The sequence below is a fragment of the Gigantopelta aegis genome, unplaced genomic scaffold (genome assembly GCF_016097555.1).
Source record: "Gigantopelta aegis isolate Gae_Host unplaced genomic scaffold, Gae_host_genome ctg6130_pilon_pilon, whole genome shotgun sequence".
NCBI lineage: Eukaryota > Metazoa > Mollusca > Gastropoda > Neomphalida > Peltospiridae > Gigantopelta > Gigantopelta aegis.
In genome coordinates, this window is record NW_024534848.1 from 1 (window position 1) to 23562 (window position 23562).

Consider the following 23562-nt stretch of genomic DNA (forward strand, 5'->3'; position numbering starts at 1 on the left):
GAGGCTGGGAACTATGCCTTTATTCTCTATTCCAGTATCTACAGTCTACTTTTTCTCCTTCCTGGAATCTTATCATGGGTTTGTTGATTTAAAAGAGATTGCATTTCTGTTTGAAAACTAAAACTTTTTTTGCTATCTACACTTGTATTGTTATATTGGTTTTTCTCGAGGATTTCATTTAGCTTTTGATCCCTATGGTGTTCTAGGCTGGATTCAACAGCAGTTTCCCTCAATGGACCATCATCCACGGGCAATTAGCTCTTCTTGGATTTGGATCCCAGCATCACAGCAAGTTACAACACACTGGTCTTTCTGACATTGTAAAATCGGCTGAGATGGGACAATCCCGGTTTATGGCACCAAAAATGGGAAGGTGTCATTCCTTTGACAGTTGGACATTATACCATTGCTATTATAGCTGAAGTTGATTGCTAACACAGCAAGTTATCCCAGCTTTAGCTTCAGTGATTATATGTGATGTTTTTCTTTTCATCATGGGGACTCTTGGTGTGTATTGTCTACCTTATTGCTGGTCATCGTTTACTGAGAAAAATTAATAGTCAGTTTTGCACAAAGTGTCCGTATATCAAATTCATTTAGTTCAGAAAAAAAGAGAAGATGGTGGAGACAACGACAAGAAAGCCGAGTGCATTACAAGATGAAAATACGAGAGACAGTCCAAAAAGAATTTCACAGACAGTTCGCAAGATAGCCATTATAACTTACTTCACAGCAATATTGACCAATAATTATGCTTGTCATCAACTTGGTCAACTTATCCTTCGCTTCATGGTTTATTTTCTTCCAATGTTGGGATTCAATGGCTTAGGAGAAACTATCAGATGGTTTGTTCTGCAAGGAGCTATTAAACATTAGAGCTGCACTTGCCATGTTAATGATTATTCTGTCATGATTTGAGAATCATTGTTGGTAGAATGATGTCCATGTGTTGTTTTTGCTGACCAATCTCAAAACCACCACAAACCTGTACCAGTAATGTAAGCACTGACCCAATCCTGGACCTCTACCTCAGACTACTAGTCTGGAATCACTTGGAAACTAAACAACATCAGTAGAAACCATCAATACCACGAAATTTTTTTATTGATTCCAGACAAATGATTCACTGGGACCTGCCAACATCAGTTTAGTAAACAGTTTACACTTAAACATTACATTGAGTCCTATTATAATTTTAATGGCCACATGCAAATTTATCCATACAATTATCTACTCCTGACTAACTGTACTTATATATAAATTACATAATTTCTTAGAACAATCTCTAATTTTTACATTATATAGGTTATGTATAATTATACTTTTTAATGGTCATAAATTACACTTACATTATCTTCTTACATTACTAACTATTTTTGTTTTTTGTGTCAATTATACATATGGTTATTACATATATTCCACTTCAAACTTGACAGCATGACCATACGTTGAATGAATTATGTCCAATTTGCCAGCTGGATTGGTAAGGTCAATGAGACCAGAATGAAACAAAAACCGTCAAAGTGCATGCAATTGCTAACCAACAGGAAGTTCTACATGGTAGGTACTAGTGGGAGCTTTATAAGGGAAACCTCTATATTATCATGATTGGACACCTACACTTGTTAAATGTGTGTCATTATATTTTTGGTTCAATGCCAACTTGATAATTGATGGGGTGGTGGGATTTGGCATGAAATTTGGAAAAACCCAGTCATTTCTTTGTTGGTCAAGTCCCACACACTAAATGTTTCAGTGCGTGGAAGAAGAGTCCCAAAACTTTTTTAAATTAAAGATGAGGGATGACTTGTCACGCATTTTCATTGTAGAATCTAATACATCTGATGAATGTATGCGAGGGAATTTTATAAAGAAATGTAGCATGCAAACTGCATTTAGTAATCTTGTTATTGAAACAATTTGCTTTTTGCAAAATGAACAAAAGGATCATCATATCATTGTTAAGTCTAGTTTTCCTTTTTTAGTCCTCGTGTCAACACTTTCATGTTCCTCCGGGTTTGCTGGGCCTTCTGTTTTTCACTTTTGAGCTTATCCTCATTATCATTATCATGTTTCTCTAGGACTATTTCTCCTACTATCTGTACTTGGCTGCTTAGGACAGGTTTTCTCTTCTTCTTTCCCCTTTTTCATCTTGTAAAAAACTGGTTTGTCCAGTTCGGTTACCTCATCTTCAGTGGGTTTAGCATTATCATCTTGGTTTTCAGTTTGCTGAGATGACTTTTTCTTTTTCTTTTTGAATTTAAGAGTGAATAAAAATGGTTTAAATGAATCAATGACAAAACCACGTTTTTCATCAGCCAGGTTTGGGAGAAGGCAAAATAACCACTTTACCACCGGGACAAAGTAATAAAGCAACGCCCACACAACCACGAACTTATTAAGATAAACTAATCTTAGGGGATGTTTTATTGAATACGTCTCAAAACATGAGAAGATTATTTTTAAAGTGTGTATACTAGTTCACAAGGAGACAATGAGGAAATAGTTGAATGACATCGCTCATTTATAAGTGTCAATATATTATATGGCTCATTATGCTCCTCCATGAACAGCAATGGTATGTTATAAAGTGTTATGTAGTTTGGTGGGTGTACTCTATTAATTTTTTTCCAAACTAACCTATAGAGTGCAAGTAGTAGGACCAATAAGACCCATCATTATCACACTGAGAAACAACATACCCATTTTTGAGGAGTCGGGCCATAGTTGTTGTAATGTAAATCCAATTTGCCACCACTGAGGATGAGAGAATAAGAGAGAGGAGAGAGAGAGAGAGAGATAGAGACGAGAGACAAGAGACAGAGAGACAGAGACAGAGAGATCAACACTGTATTTATTAACACCCACATACATATAACAGTCCTATATATAAAGTATAAACGTTGTGGGACCTCCTATTGCCCATATATAAATCTGTCAAATTATATAAAGTAAACTGATTGATAATAATAATGTTGTTTTAGCCTTTCGTCCGAAGGAATCTTTTATTTCTTTTACAATAGGTGACCAATCAATACGAAATCTTCTAAACTTTCTTGTGTAAGGGAAGTGGGTAGACATTCAGATGGATGGAAATGGGGGGATGAGAATGATGAATGGGTGGGTGGATGAATGGATGGATGGGTGAGTGGATGAATGGGTGAGTGGATGAATGGATGGATGGTTGACTGTGAGTGAAGGGTGGGTGGATGGATGGATGGATGGGTTAGTGGGATGATGGATGGATGGGTGGATCACCAAGTGGGTAGATGTACATAACACAATAATGTCAACAATACCTTTTTAGATCTTGGTGATAACCTTTGCTTTCAGTATAATCCTCTTCTTCTGTCTCTTCTTTCTTTTCAGCTCCATTTCAATTTTTTTACACCACAACAAGATAATGACATTCAAAAAGTCTAGAGTGATAGACAGAGAGAGAGAGGGAGGAAGGGAGGGAGAGAGGGTCATAAATCCAAGTACGTAATTATTTCATTAAGTAACACAACTTATTTTTAACTATTAAATTGTGGACTGTTGCTTTCATGTTACATGTGTCGAAAACAAAAATTTGATTAAAAGTTCTAGACAATCAGTGAACTGCCCTTTACTGCTTTTATAATCTACTATAGAGAATGAAGCCATGTGCACCAAAATAAGACATGTGATTGAATATTGATACTCTCTCTCTCAAACCTTACTTCTTACAATAGTTGGCGCATCCAGATCTAGTAGTAAACTGAACTAAGTGCGGGGGATGTCACTTTTAGTAGCTTATGGTCCCATTGGGCTGCCATTAAAGCATCCAGTAAAACTTAGCTCCTACAAGTAACAATCAATCTTATTTAAAACTAGAACCATCTGTATAAACAAAAATTCTTAAGTGTTTTCCGGTAAATTGTATGCTAACTAAATTAATTACATACCAGTGCTATATTGGACTTTCTCTTTTGGATTTGGTGCTGTCTGTGTGGTAACTGATGTCCTCCAAAATTTTCAGAAATTTTAGCAAACTCCTTCTTCTCAGCATTCTCAATTTTTGTTTCTTCCATGATATCATCATCTTCCATGACATCTGATGCTGTTCCTATCATAACGATAAAATATTCGAAAATATATTAATTTAAGAGTACAAAAAACAATAATAAATCGTTTTTAGTAATAACTTACTGCTTCTTTTTCAATGGCTAGAACTAAAGACCACCTACTGCACAACCACCAAGGAAGAGAAGCCATTATTATTAGTGTGTGGGCTCATTGTCCTGCTTGATGTATGATCAAGTATGTGCAAAGGATCCAATGAAGGAGATAATTCAAATACCTGGAAAGTCATGGAATTGAGCGGATAATAGGTTTCAGTGTACTATTTAGCTGTATTTCAATATCTGTATCGTTTTCTCTACAACATCGATAGTTTGGTTTATCTTACGATAATAAAGTATACAAACCATGACGGAAGCGGATTTCGACGTGAAGCAGTCAAGTTTTTAGGCAGCTTAGGCACTAAAAGTAGGTGCAGACTCTTTGGATTTTTTTCAAAGACAAAGTGTAGTACTTTTGATAGTGGACAAGAAAGGGCTTTTTTTAAACACCCTCAACAATCTAGATCGAGACTGTCCATCGTCCCATCTCACGGCAACACTGAAAGTATCATGTCCACTCGCCTCATCATCGCATGGTCAACCATTGGTAACTAACCCCCCACAACACCGCCTTGAAATCAATCCAGAGGGAGTATTATTCCAATCATCCCTGCTATTTACATATCAAATGAAGAAAAGACGAACAAAAGAAACGTGAAAAGGTTATTTTGGTGAGTAGAAACAAAATTCTTCTTTCTTCTGTATTTCAATTACATGTAGTGTAAAAAACGTTAGTTAAAAAGTACCATCCTATGTCTGCAATATTGTGGGCAAGCTCTTAGCTCTTTACCCTCCCTCATTTGTAATTCCATAACCACCAGAAATGTCTATGAAAACAAAAGTCCTCTATTCAAATCAAAAATATCCTTTGAACTGTAAAAACAAAATGTTACTTTGAAAGAACAAAAACCAGCTGCACTCTTTCTTTTTGAAAAACATTTGTTACTTTTTTTTTTTTTTTGTTTTTTTTTTAACAAAAAACAAACAAAAAAAAAAACAAAAAAAAAATTTTTTTTTTTTTTTTTTTTTTTTTTTTTCCTTAAAAAAAAAAAAAAAAAAAATAAAAAAAAAAAAAAAAAAACTGTTTTTAAAAAACAAGTTTTTTAAAAAGTTTTTTTGTTAAAAAGTTAAAAAGGTCTTTTACACACTCAACAATGAGATGAACTGTCATTCCATTACTGCACACGTGAAAGTATAATGTCCAGCTCTTATCATTGTTTTGTTTGTAACTACACACAACAACCTGACATTATTAGAGGGCGTATTAGTCACAAATCCATGGTTTTTTCTGAAGAAAGAAAACGATCGAGACAGTGGAGGAGGCGTATTTTGGTGAGTAGAATATTTTCTTTGTGTATTCAATCCTGTAGTGTTAAAATTTAGTTACGATACCATCCTATGTTGTTAATAGGTAGCTTAAGCTTGACTTTTACCCTCCCTCATGTGTTTCATAACCACAGTTTGTCTATGAGAAACATGTCCTCTATTCATATCAATCAATATTTTTGAACGGTAATAACAAAATTGTTACTTTGAAAGTTAAACAACAGCCTGCACTCTGTTCCTTTTGTACTTTGTTAAAAAAGTTAAACACCATTACAAATGACTCTGTGTAGTTCTATTGAATGCAAGCTGTAAAAGTGCAGCTGGTTGAATATCTAGTAGTTGTATAAGTAGTACTTAAAAGAGTTAAATTTGACAAATGGTGGAAGTCAATGCTAATTACTAGAATGTCAGTGTTACGATGACAGGTTACATTGTTGTTGAACCAAAATAACTGTTTGGTGTGTAACCAACACACAGTATACATTGGCTACAGTGACATGTTTACGATGAGCAAGTGTTAAAGGTATAGAACAATTTGTTTAGTTTCCTTCACATGTCTGTCTGAGCCAGTCTAAGTTTATTTAAACACAAAATGACAGCGGATTGTCTTTAACATCATTGAATACTTGTGAACTTACGTTTCGAATGCTTTACTGTGAGAATCTTCTTCTTTCACTAGGACAAATATTTGAGATGTAACGAGTATCAGTGTCATGTCAATCCTCATTATAACCTGGCAACCAAAGTTTGTACATGTTAATTGTTGTTTATCAATTTACAATCCATCTTTATGTGTGTTTATGTGTGTGTAGTAACTCGAAATAGCTATGATCATCACCTTACCTATGACACTAGTAAATTCTTGTAGCTATTACTACCCATTATTTTGTTAGTAGTTACTATTGGTAAGCAACTCTTCTGCAGTTTTATTTCTCATTGTTGTAATGTAGTATAAATAAGTCTAGGAGGTAACAAAGCTTAGTACTTGTAATGACAATATTATATGAAATGATGCTATGTTGAATCTTGTATTTGCTAACTTTAGTTTCAAGTTTGGTTTGCAAAATCAGAGATAGTGTTATATTATTATAATATATATGTGTATATGTTAGTAGTTCTTGCCTTTTCACTATATTTAGAGTTGTTTGTAATATAATAAATATTAAAACATAATTAATAATGTTGTTTATCTTTCCGACATATTACTAATGCTTTTATCAAGTATTGCCTGCAGTCCGTATTAAAGTTTTGACTTTTTTTTAACCAATCTCTTGCATTCTACTAAATGTGTCTAGTCTTTATCAAGCATTTTTTGGCAGTCCTCTCCAAAGGTGTAAACCGTTTCTGTGTTTGTTTCCTTCACTGTCACACGTATGTTGGCAAATGATAGTAGGAGAAGAGGAGTTATTACAACACCACTGCATTCCAATGACACAACATGATTATAAAGTTTGCCAACAACTGGTATACATTCTCAACATTTTGTTAGTGTTAGGAATGTGTTTCCATTACAACATGATGATCAAGAAAGGCAAAAAAGAACCACCTCTTAAAACTCTTACCATTGAAGTATGACAATTTTAGAATTGCTTGCAGGCATCCTTGATCCTTGTAATTCCCATAGTAGGCAAAAACATGTATTGATAATGTATAAACATGAATATTATGGTATGTTATTGTAAACACATGTTTATTCGATAATTAATATTATATTGATCAGGGATAATTTGACCAATATGGAGATATTGTAATATATCACTGGTATTGTCCTTAACAACAGATGCCTTACAATGGTTGTTGACAATACCACCAATGAAACATCCATGTTGATTATATCATCCTCTAGTAATGGATGTGATTGAAGGATGAAGAGATGGATAATGATGATAGATTGTATGAATGGTTTGGATGGATGTGCTCAATACAGCAAAGCTTTTTTGAGTTGCAAATAAAGTCCTTTGTCTTAATTTGTCTAGACTGCTTGTTTTTTATGTAATACCAGAAGCTCCCCGAAATCTACTATGTGTGTTTTGTAGAGTGTCCAAAATATTAGAGCCTTATTTGATATACTTTGAAATAGAATTATAAGTATGAATTGAATTATCTTACTCCATACCTGCAAACCCTGGTCCAATTTTTAAACCATACAAAATTATAATGACCACCTGTAAATTAAGCCTTCAAAAATACAAAGAGGCTGGTTAAGCACTATTACATGTGGGCGGAGATTTGGAAGGATAACAACTGGTGAATACCACAAGTTTTCACTGTTGACTTTGAGCCAAGACAAACACTGACATTTTACTAGAACTGAATTTCCCATCTAAACAGTTTAATGCATATTACTCTTTACTGCTATTGACACAACCTCAGGGTGCACAATAACATACCACAACTACGACCACAATGTACTTGAATCACTTTATACTTGGTACAGTGTTTACTACTCTCATCATTTAATGTTTAGTACAGATAGAATAGAAAGAGAGGACACGGTGTAATGATAGTTTGTTTTCTGGATGTAGCTTTGGGATAAACAAGTTACATTTTGGAAAATTGTTGTCTTTGACATACACTTGTAATTTCCAACAATCTATGCATCCATCTATTCTTCTATCCATCTAGGGTGACTGTGCTATATGTATGAGCAACCAGTGATAGGAGACGAGAACAGGATGTCTCGCTTTAGAATCAAGTATTTCACAATTATTGTTTTTAAATGCAACAATTTGCTGTAAGAATTTCTAAGTTTATTATGAATACTTGATATTGATTGCCTTCATTATATAAAGTTTCTAGCAGTGGTATTTTCTTTTGTTATGATGAGATTAGTCTTATGTGAAAGATTACTTGGTAAGTTACCCTGTAATAAATTATTGTGCCTGTTGACTCTCTATTTCCCTCCCTCCTTCCCCTATCTAGTTCACTCTCGCAAATGCTACACTTTAACAAGTTATTACACAAAAAGTAAGCATGGCATATGTGATTATTATAAATACATCATTATTATAGATAATACGAGCAATAGGAACCCACCTACCATCCTGTCTGCTTTAGATTTAACGTATGTGGATTGGTGTCTGGATGGTGTACCATTTGCTCTGACTTTATAATAATGTATATTGTGAGAAGATTTTCATAAGTAAGTAAATTGTCATGGTACTACATAGTTAATAATATTCATATGACTCATTATAGCATGTTTGCCCAATATGTGCTGTTTGTCAAGATCCAATCATACCATCACCAAGTAAGTAGGAGAGGATTACATGAAAACCAACCCATTAATCTTATATCTATTTATAATTATTATAGGGAAAATATAAGAGTAAACGATTAATTTGCTATGAATTTCCATTTTTCATGTCGATGGTATCGTTGTTTGGTAAGTTTTATCTTGTCTTCCTATTCATTTATCAATCATCTATATAATTATCTGGTCCTCTCTAGGAATGCAACATACATTAGCAACCAATCAATGTTCCATTCGGCAGCTCACTTTTTCCTATCAATGAACATCCACTTTGTTTACAATGTAACAAATTGTGGAGTAGTCCGAGGTCAGACAAAACTAGATGTCCCTACTCTACAACATGTAATAAAGACCACAGAATACATTGATTTAGAACAGTTGTATATATACGGCATTGTGCGTCACTATAATTATAATTTTTGTTTGTCGAACCAATTCAATTGGACACATAATAAAAAATTTATCATATCGTACACGTGGCTACACGTGCGAAGATCATGATGATGCTTTTCTCCTTATTGCTTGTTCTCAGCTATTTTCAGTGGAGTTATGCTCTTCTACCAGCTCCACAACACTACAAAAACGACTTTTACCATAGGAATATCGACACTACCGTCAGTAAATCTAACTGCATGGAGTGTCGAGTCTGCATATTTTCGTACCAACTGTTTTTAGCCTATCGGGAGTTTCTACTCTTGTTGCGATTTGTACTTGATAGGCCCACTAAAATCTGGAGTCCATGTAGTCAGGATAAAACAGTATACTGTGATATGAGACTAACGGCGGAGGTTGGTTAGTTGTTTTCAACAGATCGCTATTCGACAATGATACACAAATAAATTTCTCTCAGCGCTGGAATCAGTACGAAGGGATTCGGAGACGTTTAATGGCGATCATTGGCTAGGACTTGACTTTTCTTCTTCATCACTTTACACACAACTATTCAACACAACTGCAAATTAAGCTCTGGAACACAACTAATAACAAAATACTTTTAACGTACGAGAACTTCAAATAGCAAATGAGACCTATCACTATCAATTATATTTGTGGAAGGATATAGCTGTTCTCTACCTGATGAATTATACTGATCATAATGGTTCATATTTTTTCTACTTATGATCAAAATCACGATCTGCCTACTCAATATTGTTTCCTTCAATTTAGCGTGGTGGTTGGTGGTACAATGATTGGGCTGGAATGTTCTAACCAACTGGTGTGGATGGATTCATCTACTGGGGTAAACTTGCCTTCAAAGGTATGGCGATGAAAATACGTCCAACGACTTGTAACTTTTTTTCGTTGAACTTTCCTCATCTCATGGGGGGAACCTTATGTCCCCTTACTTATTGATCATTTAAATCATTTTTGATTTTATCACTTATAACTCGAGTATCTACTTCTGACTTGTCAATTTATCTGTATTAACTTTTCATTTCAGTTTCATTTATAATGGACTATAATTACCCACACCCTCTTAAAATAATCAGACATGGGACAAGCATTTAATGAGTGCTTGAAGCACAAGTTAACCAAGCATTCATAAAAGGGCTTAAGCACAAGTACAAGCATTTTGCTTCCAAAAAATAAATGCTTGAAGCACAAGCACTTTTGACCACAACTTTCCTTTAAATAAACAATTTTATCTAAGTCAATTTTATTGTTAGATCTTATAAATATTAGTTTATAGAACATAGCATCTGTCAATCGGCATCTCTCTGGCCTAAACACAAGATGATAGCAAAGATTATTAATGGATGTGCTAAGTACCACAAGTACTTGCAGCATTTGTGTTTAAAAGTGCTTTAAAAAGCACTAATACTATAAAGTGCTTAAGCACAAGCATAACATAAATACTTACACATAATAATGCTTGAAAGCACCTCCAAGCACTCCCAAAAATGTACTTAAAGTGCTTTCAAGCACAAGCACTCAAGTGCTTACCCCATGTCTGAAAATAATCACTTCATATTTATCTGTGTTGACTTTTTTGCTTTTTATTTATAATGGATTTTAATTGACAACCACCTCTTTTAAAATATAGCCTGTCGAGTGTCAGCTGCTGAACTCATTAATCTGTATTGACTTTCAGTTTCATTAATTGACCACACCTCTCTTAAAATAACCTGTTTTAATAACTTTAAAATGATATACTAGCTATAGTTTTCTCAAATAATTATTTAGTACACCACACACAAACTAGAGAATGTATCACAATAATAATAATAATAATAATAATTAACTTATTCACAATAATATTCAATGATTACTAGATTTATTGTGGGTGTGTCAATAAACAACAACTGATAAGTCAGTGAATGACAATAATGACCTAGGGTTAACCCCATAACGCACAATAATATAATAATGAAGTAGACAGTTGAAAGACTCGCATGATCTTCTTAAAGAATAAGACATTTCTTCTTTTTGTTGGGTTGTTCAGGGGTTCCAATGCAGCTAAAATAGCTTCATCAAACACATTTTTAAGAACCCTTTTGAGTAGAGCAGAACATTCTACATATTTCACAGCAACGAAGTTCTCGGGCTAGCTTCTCTGCAGCTTCAACATTAATAGGTCGTTGTTTTGCTTTCAATAACTTTCTCAATAGTGCTGGCATCGTCTCTCTCAAATCTACTTTGTTCCAACTAACCGGAAAGGTGTTTTGGGACAGTGGTGAGTGATTTCTGGTACCCACTGCAGGTTATGATAAGAGCACACATGATATCATTTATCAATTAAGAATATTCATGAGTGCATACATGGAATGTCCCATATAAGGCAAAGTGACATGTATATAACATATCAATACAGTATAGACAATAAACCTCACCTTCCTCTTTGACATTTTCAAAGGAGCTGGTGAAACTACGGAAAACAGACTAAGAAAAACATCAGTTTATTGGATAAAAAGTGGCCTAAGTCGGTTCATAATCTTCTTGACCTTAAAGGAGAGATTGAGAAGGGTAAGGCTGTTGGAATGGATATCTTCAGTTACTTACCTGCTGTATCAAACAGTCCCCATGTGTACGGTTTCACCTCCAATCATCACAGTTACAGCATAGTTGTCAAAAACCTGTAGACAGCACAAAAACACAAGTTGAAAAGTGAAAACTGGCTGCCATGTTTACAATGACTATTACAATCCTACACATTTATCTTTTACATTGTAAAGGTAATAAGACTAAATGACTTGCTAGTATTCTGTCTTTCTTACCGTTGGTACATATTCCTGAGGGAAATTTGTTGTTGTGTATGAATCAATAGACAGGTCTTACCCACAGGCACCGTCTCCTACTACAACACACTTTATCGTCTGCATAACTAATTATAACTGAATTTCTCTTAACTATTACACTCGAGTTTGACTGATTAACTGAAGACCGAAGTCCTGTTCTGACTATTCTACCAGTGGCCTTCTAAACAGGCGTCACAAGATGGCGTCTTATAGCCTTCCTTTAGAATGCAGACAGTCTATTTTTAGAACAGGCTATTTTTAGATCCCAATACGCTCCGCCTACAAATTATCTATTTTTAGTAACACAAACAAAACGATGAATAAAATTAACGATAATAAATTATTATTAAAATTATAAATTACATTTTGATAAGCCAGAAAATTTAAAATAATACATTATTTATTAGAGTTTCTTGCATTACCTTTTTATCTGCAGAAGTTCTAAATAAAAATAAACAAAATTCAATACCAAACACAACTTAAAACTTAACTTTGTTGTGAAGACGGATTGCCAAGAATCCTAGCCCTAGATTAAAATACAATTATATTATAATAACAACATTGAATTTCTTACCGTGCACTAGCATATTCTGCTTCTCTTTTGAGCTAATGATTTCTGACTGCGTTCGTGGGAGTTGGGGTGACAGAGGTATTATTTGTATCATTATCGGGACGTTTAAGTATTTTTATCTACACGTGATAATATATAATTAAATACACAATGAGTGGAACATATCTCACTTGTGCTACATATTCAGACCCTTCAGAATATTTGATTTTTGTTGGACCTTCTAAAGTGGCATTTCAGTAGCAGTAGGTGGAGTTTGTTTAGCACTAAAAGTGATATAATACATAATTTTCATATAGTGGGGGGGGGGGTAATATCCTTGGGTGACCTGACCTTCGTAAACATCTGGTACTGAACTATACTTACGTACACTAATTTAGAGATTTCTTGTTGTCGTGTTGTCAACGACGAATCAGGTCCTAAATTAAAAAATCATATACCATAGTCACATGACTAATCATATAACATACCTCCTCTTCAATGTCTTCCCAGTTATGCCCCTACTTCATCATCATCAATTCCCTCCTCTTGCACAGCCATCTTTTTCAAAGCACCCCACCCTCTTAATACTTTTATTAATGCCCACCTACCATATGGATATACTAGAAAGTAATAGATGATGAATCAAATAGAGGAAAGAGAAGATGTACATAATGACAGTACTAGTAATGCTATTCACTAAAACAACAAGTATGAATAGAATTGATCAGGGAACTTTTATTATAATTATGTATTGTAGCAAAGTCTCGAACTCTTGTGAATTTACCATTGTCACGATGAAAAACTATAATGAGTCAGACCCAGATGTGGCCTTAACTGGACAAGAAGCAGTTCTACTTATAGCTAAGGTTTGTGCTCAAACTATAATGACTAGCTAGCTATCACCTCTTACTACATGTTATCAAATGAATGTACTAAAGTAATATGAAATTAATGCATTTATGATTAAGAGATGATATATTCATCCCAAACAAAACAATTATACATATGATATCCATATAGTAATAAACATCAAAGCTCAATAGTCCTTTGGTTGTAACTCCTCCCACACACACACACACACACATATATATAGCACATTAGCTGTAATAATGTAGGAGAACTGTTACTACAGCTTTAAAGTGTATCACATATCATTGAGACTTAGCCCAGTACAGTCTGCTCATATCTGACCTTTTGACCCCCTGATTATTATATTTGACTACTTCAGTCACGAATAATAGTCTCTGTTTTTTTTCTTCTCTCCATTAGATGACTGAGTTATTTATAGGACATTTAGCACACAAGGCATACCATTATACAAGCTTGGTAGAGAAAAAAACACTTCAAGACAAGGACATTTATGCTTGTGTGACTGCTAATGATGAACTATCGTTTTTAGAAGGGATTTTAGACAACTTCATTTAACATAATTAGATAGTCCTTAATATTTCTGCTGGCTAACATCTTCATGTCATTTACTTACCAGCTGTGATATTATCCTTTGATATGTACATAAAAGTGCACTCTTCTAAAGATTGATCATATACTTCAATATATATACATACACATAATGTGTGTGTGTGTGTGTGTGTGTGTGTGTGTGTGTGTGTATATATATATATATATATATATAGGTTTATTGAAATAAACAAGAGGTCAGTATTCCATTCTACCACAAGGCCACTTGTGGAGTTACTGTAAGTTACATCATGTACCCATCAATGTTATCAGGAACTCATGAACATTACAAAGCTCCTGATAATGTTGCGATGACATTGTTAATCAAAAATTGATTTTTGAATTTTCATGTCGGTATTACTCTAGATTTTATTTAAGTCAATAAAAAATTTGAACAGATTCTAAAGCATAATTTTATTAACAGGATTTATTTTTTATTGATGACCTCAAGTCAATAGATTTATATTTGGGCACAGCAGAATTGTCTGAATTATGCCATCCAGAGACAATGCTACAAAAATAAATGATGTACATCACGTCCATTTACACACACACACCACACACACACACCATTACCTGTGACAATCCCATTGAGTCTGAAGGATTAAAACTAACTCGTCGATGAGGTCGTACTTGATAGGGTACTTGCAAGGTACAATGAGGAACACTCACTCTAAAATATGGACATGACATCATTATTATGAAGATGATATGACTCACTGGATTAAACTGGGTGATTGCTGAGATGTTCGTTGTGTCGGGAGTATGTCCTCACAGACAGGACATATTTACATCATCAATACATCTACAATTAATTGGTACTGGGAACAACCTATCACTGAGTGAATAGCTATGTATATCTGAGTGTGTGTGTGTGTGTGCAAGTGTGGATGTGAGAGAGAGCATTCATCAATAACCAAACATAAATACAAACCTTTTGTTTTTTTCACGTTCTTTGAAGTTCTGATTGTCACTACAGGGAAATGTTCTATCTATATTACAATTAGCCTTTAAAAACCTAAACCACAATGATAAACCCTCATTTGACATATGTAGTTAATTATTTTCTATACTAGCTCTAATGACTTACATTTCATGAGGCATATAACCTCTGAATGGTTGACCTTTCTAAACTCATTCAGCTCTTGTATCCATTCTGAACTATACTGAGACACACCAGGGCTTGTATCCAGAAGGACCAGCCACCCAGTCGTAACCAGGACAACCATGCCTCTGCCAGTACTTCTAACAATCATACAACCATTTTTAGTCAACTAAATTTAGTACATACTTTCGAGGTGTCTTCCAAGTCTTGCGGCTCTCGTTGAGGCGCTGATCTAGAGCTCCAAATCGAGAGGCATTTAGTGACTCCATAATGTCTGGTCTTGTTTGTTGTATGATAACTGCTATTCAGTGTAGTGGGTCTTTGTGGATCAAGGGAAGTATCTACTGGAAAAAATATATTATATTCAATAAATCCCACTTCAGCATACAAACATAACATAAACCACTTACTGAATGATTGTAGATTTCTTGGTATTTTTTGTGTATGTTGGTCTAGATGAGGAGCTGTTTGTTGATCGTAGCATTCTCCATTAACTTGTGGATCTTTAAGTAGAGTAGTGTTCAGGTCTTTCAGTTCTTTGTAGAGCTCTCTTTGGCCATCTTGTAGTCGTTGCAAAAGAGCATCGACCATGGCTGTGTATGAGACAATTCGAATTTCGAATCCTAGTCAAAGCCACGCCTTAACCACACCTTCCAATTAACTCTCCCCACGAGGAAAAATGGCTGCTACAATGTTAAGTTCATCTATTCATCATGTGGATATGGGAATGAATGAACCAGTTTCTACAGGCGTAAGAGACTTGAATATAATATATATATATATACTAATAAATGTAGATGCAATTATTTTATGAGTTGGTTATTTTCTTAGACGACAATTATGGCAGTTGAATTTGATGGTGGTGTGATTATGGAGCTGATTCACGAACTACCTCTGGGTATGACTACAATACACTAGTCTCGTTCCAGATTCCATGTTTAGGAAGTATAGGAATGAGACCAGTTACCACATACATAACAAACAATAGTAATAATTAAGATTATTATTACAGGAATAAACAGCATTTAATTTTATTACTTTTTTTCTTGTAGTTCATTCATAGCAAATCGTGTCACTGACAAACTGACACCGATAACAGATCGCATTTTCTGTTGTCGATCTGGCTCAGCTGCTGATACTCAAGCCATTGCAGATGTAGTTAAAATTCAATTACAATTACAGCAGGTACATTTATCCATTACTTACTTCTCTATCTCATCCATCGTTAGCTTGTATTGTTTTAGTTTATTTGAACTACTTTCTAGTATGAGATTCATTTTGACTTTTAGTGATTAATACTGAAAAACTGCTTTTTGAAAGTTGAACTATATCAAAATTAATATAATAAAAAATATCATAATTGACTAGTTAGAACAAAAAACTCTAACATTGTTAGTTTATTTGTATAATGTTGATCTATCTGTTCATTCAACCCAACCAGTCATCAGAAAAGCAAGTTATTAGTGATTAAATTTCTTCCCTCTAGTGTAGAGTGAATGAGCCTCCATTAGTGAAGACGGCTGCTAACTTTTTCAGATCACTTTGCTATCGATATCGTGATAATTGTATCGCTGGTATCCTGTGTGCTGGTTGGGACATAGATTAGGAGGACAGGTAACAAAGTGGGTATATATTATCTACATGTTTATCCTTTTTCTTTGGTACAGGTTTATTCCATACCATTAGGTGGAATGTGTGTTCGACAACCATTTTCTATTGGGAGGTATGTTCACTCCATAATATGAACTTTTTCAATTATGGTCTGCTTTATTAAGGTTCTGGTAGTACATATCTCTATGGTTACTGCGATGCTCACTACAAAAGTGGCATGTCTAAAGAGGAGACAATAGAATTTGTTAAAAATGGTTTGTATTATACTTACTAATGCTATCATATCTTTCTCTCTCAGCTGTTGCTTTGGCCATATCACGTGATGGTAGCTCTGGAGGGGTGATACGGATAGCAATTATTCAGGAGGAAGGTGTAGAAAGGTTACTGTGTTACTGGTAAAGATATACCAAAGTTTAATGTAGACAAATAATGTTATTAACGGAAAGTACATGTTGTCGTTGTATTGACTCTCATAAGTTAATCTTATAAACTGGTATTGGTAACCAGTTTATGTGTAACTATTACTGAATTCATTTGAAATTTTCATAGTTAAAAAAAATGTTTCTGTTTAGAATAATAGTTATAATTATTAACTAATTAATGAAATTGACTTTAAAATGTTTATAATATTGGTAATAACTTGATTGAAAAGAAATTAAAATATAAATGGTTAAAAATTAATAAAAAAATAATATTAAGAATAGAGATTAAAAGTTAAAAAAAATAATGGTTTAAAAATTATTATTAAGGGTAGAGATTAAAAGAAATTAAATGTCAAGGGCAAATTTAAAAGAAAAAAGTTTAATAGAATTTTAAAAGAATGAATTTAATGTTAATAGAGTTTAGTATACAAAAAAATGAAAAACACAAAACAAAAAAAAAAGTAGTCCAAAGATGAAGAGCCAAATAAGTGATAAATAAGCTTTGATTTTAATCATTAAAAAAAACTAAAATAAACATTGAAACAGAAATTAAGCCACATTGGTAGGGCGGGAAAATGTCACCACATTGGCGGGAAAATGTCATCAGCACGTGTACATACCTAACAAGGAAACGCGTGACCACCATTATGGTGGGAAAATATCGATCATTTTGCACAGCAAAACGCTTTAATAGATTTTTAGGGGGGGGGGGGGGGGGGGGGGGGAAAAAAAGAAAGGGCAAAACGGCGGTAATAGATTTATTTTTTTGCAAAAAAATTAAAACTAAGTTCTTTGTAAAAAAAATAATTTAATGATATAGTTCTTTGTAAAACAATATAATATATTATAAATAAGAGTATTAGATTTTTCAAAAAAAAAATTTCTAAACTAGTTAAAAAAGTTATAAAATAAATATAATAATAATAATTATTATTATTAACTTAAAATATCTTTGAAACTAAAGATTGACTTTTGACAAATTTTAGTGAAAATGGTTTTTAAGACAAATAACATCTATAATAAAAAAAGAATATTGTAAAGAAATGTTATAAAGAAAAAATGACAACTAAAATAAAAAAATAAAATAAAAATCTAAAAAAAGATAGTCTCCAGTGAAGGTCTCCAATCCAGCAATTGTAGGAAAGAGAAGATGGAGACTTCCAAGAGTCCAGTCAGTCCACAGGTGAGGAGTCCCCAAGAAGTCCAGTGAAGGTCTCCAATTCAACAATCAATAGGAAAGAGAAGATGGAGAGTTCCCAAAAGTCCAGTCAGTCCGCAAGTTGAGAACATAGAGGGAGAAAAGAGAAGAATAACAACTGAATACTAAAGAATGGATGAGAAGTGGATGGATGGATGGAAAGACAGCTCACCTTTTTCACCAGTGCTGCTCCTGCAGGGAAGAAAAAGAGAGTAGTTATGAACTGATGGTGACAATGAGTGGATGGAGAGTGAAGAGAGACAGAGGGGAAGTGAAAAAGGACACCAACCAACACACACACACACACACACACACACACGCACCCTAGAAGATCAGAGCTTCCCCCCGCCACCTGGCGGCCTTGGATATTAAAAAAATTTTTTTTTTGGGCCGCCAGGCGGCAGGGGGAAGATAATTAATAGGATTTGTATGAGTGTGTGTATGGTGTATGGGCTGAATAGCCCCCCCCGCCACCTGGCGGCCTTGGATATTAAAAAAAATTTTTTTTTTTGGCCGCCAGGCGGCAGGGGGAAGATAATTAAATAGGATTTGTATGAGTGTGTGTATGGTGTATGGGCTGAATAGCCCAAATAAAATAAAATAAAAATTAAAAGAAGAGGAAAGAAGGCTTGAAGGAAGACAGGAGAGACTGAGCAGGAGAGCGACTCATCTTTTACATCCAGAGAACAGTCAAGAGCATAGAGAACATCAGAACAGTCAGAGAACATCAAAGAACACAGAGCTAGAACAGTCAGAGAACATCAGAGCTAGAACAGTCAGAGACACATCAAGCACATCAGAGAACATCAGTCCAAGTAAGATCTGTAGAAAAGAAAGGAATTAGACAATCAATAAAGAAATAATGATGAAAGAAATTAAAAAAAAAGAAAGTTACAAAAATGAAGAAAAGGATGACAAAAAAAAACAAAAGATGAAATCCAACGATGATGAGATCCAGCGATGAAAAAAGATCCAACGACGAGACGATCCAACGACGAGAAATCCAACGACGAGACGATCCAACGAGATGATAAACAAACATGGCCGACAGAGCTCCGTCCTTTTATTGTCAGACACAATAAGGATCATGCTCTCAGCTCTCTTACAAGGCCATCTTGCGCGTGTTCCCGTGCATAACCCCCCCCCCCCCCCCCCAAAACTGAAAAAAAAAAAAAAACAAACTTATAACCGACCAATCAGAATGTACAACTTTCTTGCTTGCCCCAGCAAACGCGCGTTTCAGAAATAATCATTTGCCTGGTAACTTTATTACCAAATGATTAACAATTCGTGCATATCTTTGCAGAGATCACCAACAATAAATTTTATAATTTAAGTAAAAAATTAGCAATAAAAATTTGACATTAAAAACCTATTACAATAACCCATTGATAAAAATCATGATTAAAGTTTCATTATAAATTAAAATAATTATCACTCAAATCTATATTGATTCTATATTCCGAGTGAGAGACGAGAGAGAGAGGGAGACATGAGCTAAACCTCTTTCTACCTTTGACTAAGCAAAGGATTGATGTACTCAAAACCAGCAAATTCTGACTGATCGATTGCCATAATGACATCACTGTGGTTAGAGAGATTACCAAATTAAAGTGTTAAACTTCCAGAATATCATATATAAAGTACTACATCATATTATACTCACTCAAGTATAAAGGCCAGAAGATAACAGTTTATTGTACACAAATGTTTATGATTATGTACTTGCTATTTAATATGTTGAAAATAAGTTTAGTCTAACTATTGTCTATTAAGGTCAACCACCAACTTACTTGTTATTATATATAATGCCTCATATGTTATCAACTACTACATCTAAAAACAATATCTACAAATGTCACTAATATATATCTCTTTTAGGACACTCAACTGTACTATATATGGGACTTACGGATCGTCTTGAGTGAATTGAATAGTTTCAGTAACAAACTGAGGATCAAAATTGAAGGATCTCGATCGCTACAATTCTAGGCTTGTATGGAGGTGTCACCTGACGACAACGCAACTAGAAAAACAAGTAAAACAGGTTATAATGGTTATAGTACTTACCAACTCCCATTCAATAGTTTTATAGAAGGCATGATTCATAATGTCAGAAAATCCAGTCTGAGGATGACAACCTAAGCGTTCAGCTGGGTTTTTATTAAGAAAGCCTTTGAGTACCTATAGATGTTGAATAGATATCATGGTAAAGAGTTGTGTGTTGAAACCACACCCACTTGAGCTGCTTTAACTGATAGTGAACGAGGAATTCGGATTGTCTTCTCTAAAAATACTGGAGAATGGATGGATAGATGAATGAACAAATGAATGGATTGATAGACAAATTGGTAGATGGAGATGAATGAATGAATGCATTGATAGATGGACTGGAAGGACAGATGGACACCTTGGAATAGATAATCTTCAGTGCTCTGATCTGTCATATCGTGACCTCCTACATCAAATGGACTCTTCCCAGCTAACATTTCATATAATAATACTCCTAATGCCACCAATCAACTGAAAAACCCTAAAAAGACAAAAAATATAATTTGTACAAGATAGTATAGTCCTCGTGTTACCATAATCCTGTCCCACACCCCTAAGAATTTCAGGAGCTATGTAATTAGGAGTACCACAAAATGTACTTGTGGTATCACCAGCACGAAGACCTTCCTAAGGAGACCAAGGTAAGCAATGAACATTGTAAAGGATTCTCCTTTTCAGTATAATCAGTAAAGAAGTATTGTAGATGCAGTCATTATATTGGGTAAGTGTGAATGGGCAGTTTATTTGTTAACTTACTTTACACATTCATAATCAGTTAGTTTTAATATGTCCATCTTGATCTAATAATACATTGTCAAGTTTAAGGTCACGATATATAATGCCTACACAATAACATAATAATAAATAGAATTCATTATAATAATAGTATCCTTTTTAACAGACCTCTATCATGTAAAAAGTTAAGTGCTAAGCTGATCTCAGCTGAATAAAATCGAGCCTGTTCTTCTGGAAGTCGTCGATGACGTTGCATGTGAAACATGAGATCACCTCCATTAACACACTCAATGACAAAGAACAATCTGTTTTGAGAGAGAGAGAATCAAATTTTTAGTTGGTAATCCTTTTTTATAGACCTGCTTTCTGTCTGAAAACAGGAGTGAAGGCCAAATAGAAGGGATGATTAGATGGTGCTTGTTCGAAGACATGTTTCTCTGTCTGTACCCAATCAATATCCTCTTCATCAATTACTAGTTCCTTTTTGATAACCTTCATAGCATAAATACGCTTTGTTGACTTCAACTCAACCTGTGAAAGAGAGGGAGAGAGAGGAGAGAGAAGAGAGAGAGAGAGAGAGAGAGAGATACATGTACTATCCAGTGATCTAAGTTTTACCATTAGAACTTTAGCATAGCTTCCTCGAACAAATAACTTTAAGAATATTGAAGTCATGCTAGTGAAATTTGACCTCTGCGCTGATAGGATTGGGTCTACAAAGAATGGATAGCATATAAAAAGTAAGTACTTAAATTCAACTTTAAATCTAAAAAATAAATATATCCCATATCTTAATACTTAAACAAAATCAATCTTTGCAAAATAATGATATATGTCCTTCCTTCTCTTTCTCAGACATAATTTCATGTCACCTCTGGGTCTCAAGATATATTAAAACACAAAGGTCACATTAGAGGTAATCCCAAGATACTATGGGCCTAGTTCTACCATAATGTGTGTGGTTACTGATAATAGGTATATGTACTATCATAATAATATTGACAGTGTAAATACGAAAACTTTGTCTATAGACAGTAAATGGATGAATAAACATATTGATGGATGAATGGATGGGGATTCAAAACGGACTTACGTTAAGAAATCATGGAAAGGATCAGCTGGTTTTTCTCAGAGAGATCTTCTCCTGGTTGTCTTGCAGGCTACCGAGGAGATAGTGATTGGACCTTATTTGTCGATAATTTTAACTTACAGGATGACCTTCAACATATCTCTTCTTGACGGAGAAGTAACAACACTCTTATGTAGCAACCATCTTGCAAGCCTGCACATTTGTAACCTTGAGCGACGGTCAAGACCCAAAATTCTCTCTCTTTACATTTTGGCCAGTAGGCAGCCTATAAAGAAATGAGTCCATCTATCTGTAATCCGTCTATCAATCGCATTCTATCTATTCATCCATCTATTGATCTATCCATCAATCTATACAGCTGTACCTGTAGCCTTTTAGCAACAAAAGCATGTCCATTGATACGTTGTACTTTTCCTCCATCATCCTGGCTCCTAGACGATGGTATACACGAGCTATAAGAAAACAAAATGATGTAATTATGATATATGTAACAGTTTGTGTTTCATTATTTTATTAATATTTACTACATATGTACTATTTACAGGAAAGTGAGTAAAGGTCTTAAGTATACACTCATTACTATCCTGCTCCTTCGCATGCATAGCTCAACCAGGACGTGGGGGAGGGACCTTCAAAGCACTGTAGAAGAAATAAAATATAGTTAATTGTGAACACTTTATATTTTACGTATACTTACAAGTACACTTAGCCGTACACTACTGTATACTTACTGTAATAATTACCGTACACTTACTGTACACTTACTGTATACTTACTGTGAGCACTTATGTATAACTTACTGTACACTCAACTACCATGCATCAAGAGTTCTTCTCTTGATTATTAAAATGAAGTCGGACTGTCTCCATCTCGCTCTTATCGTCGTTCTAACGAGACAGTAACAGGATCAACTAAGTAAGATGGGAAATGCAGTTTACCATGACACCAAATAGATAATAGATACTGCAAAGTAGCACAGGTTAGATATTGATAATGGAGGAACCACTGGACTATATAATGTGACTAGGCGCAGAATCTATATATGTGTAATGTATCTCTCAATATTACTGAATGCATCAATAAACAATATCTTAATGGAACGCCTGAATTTATTATGCATTGTGTTAGTACTGATTGTATAGCTCCTCCTGTAAACTACAGTTCACTAATTCTATAAGTAGGTGCTGTGATCCTTTTAGTGTTAAAACTTGGCAATAACTAGTTGTGGTCATAGCAACAGTTGCTATGTCCACACCCCTAACGATGGTAATGTGTACTTATTATCGCATACCTTCCACATCCAAGTATTGAGATAAAAGGGCTGTAGTATGTGACCAATGACGTCTTTTTGTCCCCGTCGTATAAATGTTGGGGGTTAAGGCAA

General features: G+C 34.4%; 1 protein-coding gene and 2 pseudogenes across 1 annotated transcript; 1 reads left to right on the top strand and 2 right to left on the bottom strand.

Annotated features, from left to right (window-relative positions):
* Positions 1–11123: 11123 nt before the first annotated feature.
* LOC121366557 lies at positions 11124–12041 on the bottom strand (annotated as a pseudogene).
* A 3756-nt stretch (positions 12042–15797) lies between these two features.
* LOC121366555 (proteasome subunit beta type-6-like) lies at positions 15798–17111 on the top strand. Its single transcript, XM_041490947.1, is given in 10 exon segments — positions 15798–15821; positions 15902–15938; positions 15941–15968; positions 16123–16255; positions 16557–16665; positions 16668–16684; positions 16738–16790; positions 16844–16935; positions 16980–17068; positions 17070–17111. Coding segments are annotated over 10 exon segments (624 nt in total).
* A 1996-nt stretch (positions 17112–19107) lies between these two features.
* On the bottom strand, positions 19108–21763 carry LOC121366556 (annotated as a pseudogene).
* Between the last annotated feature and the right edge of the window lie 1799 nt (positions 21764–23562).